Genomic DNA, 5,102 nt, shown 5'->3' on the forward strand with positions numbered 1-5,102 from the left:
AAAAGACTCAAAGGCAGAGTGAGACGGGGAGTGGTGTGGGGCCCAAGAAAGTAGCTGCTGTGTGGCCACAGGGAACAGGGAGTGTAAAAAGCTTCTTGTGCACATCGCCTCATCTATAAAAACCAGAACCACTTGGCATCTCTCTGACTAACAAATGGATCTAGAGGCTGTAGAGAAGAGTTGTTGGCAGGAAATAGTCCCAAGGGCTATGATATTTTCAGACTCTGCATTTTCCTATAATGCATAGATCATGGATTGTGGAGCTCTGTTCACATATCTTTTCTAAGGATTAAATGTTGCAGGTTCTGACAGTCACGATTTCTCCGGGTAGGAGAATTAATCTGGTGTGTTGAGGTAGAAAGAAACTGAATTTTGCCTTTGAGGTACAGGGAAGAGGAAAGAGGCATGAAGAAGTGTTTAGAAGAATGAGGATGGGGGCCAGATAAAGGAGGGAGATAGCAGTGGTACGTGAGAGAGGAGTAGGGAGCTTGGGCAGACCCTCTCCCAACTTGCAGGACTTTGACTTTAGACAGAAACTCGTTTTCTGCAAACAGGTAATCACTGACCTGTAGGTGTGAAACCTTTCTGTCTGAAACTTGCTATAAGCATGTACGTTGCACATAGCAGAGCCCAAAGCAAGAGTCCTACAAACTCTGGCTGATTGGTTTTTCATCCCATGATTTCTATGCAGCCCTGAATTCACTGGTGAACTAATACATTTAGGAAAAAGGGGGGAAAAGGGACCCTCAGCAGATAATGCAGCCACAAAAAACCCTGAGTTTAATTTAAATGTCTGGTTGGCCCCAGAGCCAACTGGTCCTGCTGTGTTTCTCCCTGAGAAACGTGGAGGCAGTAGGTTAACTGGGTGCCACAAAAACTGTCTACAACACAAGAAGTCTACATTTCCTGTCCTGAGGTTCTGCAAAGTAAACCATCCACAGTGCGACTCACTCTTGACCACATGTTGACCCTGCTCCCTTCCCCAGATTCAAAACAAACACCTGTTGAAGACAGGAATAGATAAAATATCAAAATCCTTTTCATGCCTGACATTGTTTAGTATTCAAAAAATTATGCTAGCTCCTAATTCCTTTGGGAATGAAATGGACAATAGTGGGCAGGATATTAAAGGGTACTCAAATGTTTTGATCTCAGCTGTTTGAGTGACTGTCTTTGTTTACACAAGTTGTGCTTCTTCCCAAGTAAATGGAACATTTTATTGTTTAATTTTTTAGTCTTGTATCTGCTACTGTGAAGTCTTTAATTGCTATAGCATAGCAGAGGATCCTTTATATTCTTGAAAATATTTAGGATCTTAACCAAGGCATAAAAACAAACTGCTCAAAACCTCTTGTCAAGTTCAAGCTCGAAGTCATTGTATCCTGTGGGTTATTTTCACATTCTCCGTTTTCTTTATTTTCCAACACTGTTCAGTTTCTGAGCCCTAACTGTGCCCACGACCATCTGTAGCTTCACTCTGGCCCAATCTTCTCATTTTAGGAAGTAATCTTCCTCTCTGAGATTCAGTTTCTTTTAACTCCTCTGAACCTTTCTGCCAGGCCTGTGTCTGACAATTCAAGAACAAGCAGGCCCCTTTTTAAATCTTACCCTTTTGCTAGAAAAAGTAATATAGCAAAGCTAATGCATCCCACGTTTTCATAACAATGGTTTGCCCCGGGGATAATTAGTGTCACTATGTACTTTTTAGCAGCTACATTTCCTCGCATTTAAACAATTTATTATAATTTTTTGTATATATATTTTTGGAGCAGCATCCCAACGCCCTCTTGCTGACGTCGGTCAGGGCAAAAAACGCCCTCCCTGAAGGCTGGCCAAGCTGTCTCTTCCTTTCATTAGCGGCATAACCCTTTGTTCCCACCGGAGACCTGGAGGGAAGCGTGATGTTCCCACTGGGACCTCGGGTTTTCTGGACTGGCTGGAAAGTGGAGCCTAAATAAAATATAAAATATTAACTGCACGATAAAACAAAGGGTTCTCCCTCCAGGCGGCTCCTGTGCCTAAGGCTGGGCTATGTCTCACCAGCCTCTAGGCCTCTCCATCTGGTCCCTACACCGCCCCTTCGCAGGATCCACGACTGGAATCACAGCTCTCCAAAGCGAAATTTCCTGGGCCGGCAACCCGACTCCTCGTCCGCAGACGCCCGTTCCCTTCAGCTGGGAGCGCAGAATGACCACCAGGAGGCCAGGAACAAAACACTTAAACGTTGCATTTATTAAGGAAATGTTAAACAAGGGGGCGGAGGAAAAGTCAAAACTGTGTCACGAATATCAAGAGCACTTTTGTGGCGTAAATCGTGCAGTCACGAGCTACAGACAAGTTCTAGTAGAGTCTTTCCCCGGGCCAGCTAGGGCACCAGCCCCGGCCCCCTCCCCAAAGGCCCAGTTGTGAATGCAAAACAAAGACAAAAGCAAAAACAAAACAAAACAAAACACCCCAAACCACACAACTCACCCAGTTCACATTCTCAGGCTTCCCCTCCCCCACCCCTTTCCCCACGTTGACAAAACTAACTCCCAGGCAGGCAAACAGGCCACTAGGGCAGAAAAGGACATATCGAATATTTATATTCAAGCAAACACAAAAATCCCTTAAAACAGCAAGTCGTAATCAATCAAAGGTATTTATCGCCTCTCCCGCCAGGGATGGGAAGGGAGGGAGAGAATGGGCGCGAATCCGGACACGGATTTATGTCCCCATGAGTTTTATTACACGGATCACTTTCCAGGCCGCCTGGGCATTCGGTGCCTCTGGGTGTCTTCCCCTGCCCACCCTCTCCACCTACCCCGAGAGCTTGGCCCACCTTTGGGTGGAGAAGGGCCTTCGCCCCGTCGGTTTCCCCGCATCCCAAGCTAGCAGCAGCTTCCAAAGTTTGCGCCCTAATCGCCCTCTTCTTGCCACTTGCAGCGGAGTCCAGAGTCAGGGCACTGTCCTCCCGTAGCCAGGCATGGGGACTGTCAAAGAGCGTGCGAGAAACAGGTCGCTTCGTCCCGAAAGGCAAAAGTCGAGAGAAATCATTGACTCCGACAGGTTTGCTTCGCCCAGTCTCGATGGTGAGGGGGCGCGGCCGAGCTGGCGAAGTGGGGAGGTGTGGGGCGGCCGCCGCGGGGCCGGAGGGCCGGTCAGTAGGGCCCCACGACCACCGCCTCCACCTCCTTAGACGGTCTCCGGTCTTTCACCAGGAAGTTGATCATGCCCTCGGACTTAATGAGGAGGTTGCAGCCGAGGAAGAAGATGCCGAAGACCACGGTGAGCGAGAGCACGCACATGACGGCGATCTGCACCACGCGCATGATGTACAGGCTGCGCTCGTCCGGGCCGCCCTCGGCGAAGCCGTCGTCGGTCACCACGGACGCCTGGGTGCAGCAGCGCACCGCGCGCTCCAGCGCCTCGCTGCTGTTGGCCAGGAACAGGCCGGCCACATCCGTCTGGTTGCCCAGCGCGGGATTCATCGCCGGAGCGGGCGGGCACCTGGGAGGCGCGGGTCCGAGGGACGGGAAGGCGGTGGCGCGAGAGGAACAGGTGCCGGGATGAGCACTCACTTGCAGACGTGAGCGCGCGGGGGCTGCTAGCTCTCCTCTTTCTGAAGTCTCTGCTCTGTGGGAGTTTCCCAGGAGCTTTTCGGACTCGCGCCGCAGCCTGGCTCCTCAGAGCCGTCTGCTGCTATCCGGGCGGTGCTCGTTCCCGGCGCTCACTCGACTGGGGGCTGTTGGAACTTGACGGCGCTGGGCCAGCAGGGACGTGGGAGGTGCAGGCGGCGGCGAGGCTGCTGGTCTGAGCGAACAGCGGCCCCTTCCGGCAGCGCTGCGGTTCTGCGCCCTCGGAGGCTGGGCGGTGGGGAGGCAAACGAGCGAACCTCCCCCCGGTCCTGCTTTTCTTGCTTCTCCTCTTTTCCAATCCCAACGGCTAGGCAGAGGTCGCTGTACTTTTCTGGCTTGAAGGATCATTAAAGAGTTTAGGGTCGGGGGAGGTTACGACCAGCTGAAAGTTTCCGAAAGAACTGGATCATACCAGCTCTGCGTGCTCTTTGTCTCCCGCCCCTCTCACCTCTGCGAGTACAAAAAGTGACGACGAATCAATGAATCGCAGGTGCCAGATGGTGCTTGTGAAACGTGGGCTGGCCGCCTGTGCCTGACTCCGTCTGGCCTGAGAGGGATTTCTAGTAGAGTTGGGTTGGTCTGGGTGTATTTTTTTAAAAAGCAATGGTTTTAGGAAGAAAGGAAAGTAGGGAGGGAGGGGAAGGAGGAAAAGAGGGAACAAAGGGTGGGAACAAAGAAAGGAGGGAGGAAGAAAGGAAGCTATTGGAAAACAGTCAAGCAGGTTTTACAGTGAGTTTTAAGCCAAAGGAAAAGAGATTAGGGGAAGATGTTCTTCGGTGGCCTGTGTGGAGGTATTTTCCAGGAGCAGGGTCACCTCCCTGGTAAGGGAGGGGAAGGTGGACACGGAGTCGCCAGCCACTCTTGTGATCCTAATTACAGATGAGTTTTTTGATGTTCTTCTAATGGTTTTCTCTGTTGGCAGTAAATCAGTTGCTTAAGGGAATTGCCCATCACATCCATCACCTAGAACACTGGCCAACTGCTGGAAGCCTTCCCCGTTTTCCATAATCTGATGTTTTTCACCCTAGTCATTTAAAACAAAACTCCAGATGCATTAGGGGCCTGATTGAAGCTTTAGCCCATTGTAGTTTTGCCAACAGTTTCAATGAAATGTCACAAATCTGTCAGAGTGTTTCTTGAACTCTAGATTTTAATAAAAAATCTTTTTTCTACATTCTTCTTTCTCTCCCTTCCTTCTTTCCTCCCTCACTCCCTCCCATTCTTTTTTTTTTCTTTCAATTTTTTGACAGCTGGAAACCTTGAAGCCTAGTCCAAACTTTTGATAGAATACATTTACTCAACTTCTACTATAACATAGGAGCTGTTACATTTTCAACTCTACTCTCAATTCCATTCTATGCTTGTTAAGCCCTTAATTTTTCTTTCCCCAACCATCATTTATTCCAGGTTCAGAGGTTTCCTTAAATGTTTCTATACTATTTTGTGGCTATCATAAAATAGAATGAACTGACCTTTAGTGAAGAG

At 49.4% G+C, this 5,102-nt stretch overlaps 1 protein-coding gene across 1 annotated transcript; it reads right to left on the minus strand.

The window, feature by feature from the left end:
* Positions 1–2,210: 2,210 nt before the first annotated feature.
* Positions 2,211–3,793, minus strand: RPRM (reprimo, TP53 dependent G2 arrest mediator homolog). Its single transcript, XM_037027830.1, has 2 exons — positions 3,114–3,793; positions 2,211–3,080 (listed from the first exon to the last, which is right to left on the minus strand). The coding sequence occupies exon 1, from the start codon at positions 3,468–3,470 to the stop codon at positions 3,141–3,143; it is 330 nt and encodes a 109-aa protein (XP_036883725.1). The 5' UTR covers positions 3,471–3,793; the 3' UTR covers positions 2,211–3,080; positions 3,114–3,140.
* Positions 3,794–5,102: the final 1,309 nt, after the last annotated feature.

The sequence above is a fragment of the Sturnira hondurensis genome, unplaced genomic scaffold, assembly GCF_014824575.4.
Source record: "Sturnira hondurensis isolate 20B ecotype Veracruz unplaced genomic scaffold, ASM1482457v3 Scaffold0019428, whole genome shotgun sequence".
NCBI classification, from domain to species: Eukaryota; Metazoa; Chordata; class Mammalia; order Chiroptera; family Phyllostomidae; genus Sturnira; species Sturnira hondurensis.

What these genes read in the sequence shown, in the direction of transcription:
- RPRM (XM_037027830.1), bottom strand. Translation starts at nt 3,470, where the DNA reads ATGAATCCCGCGCTGGGCAACCAGACGGATGTGGCCGGCCTGTTCCTG.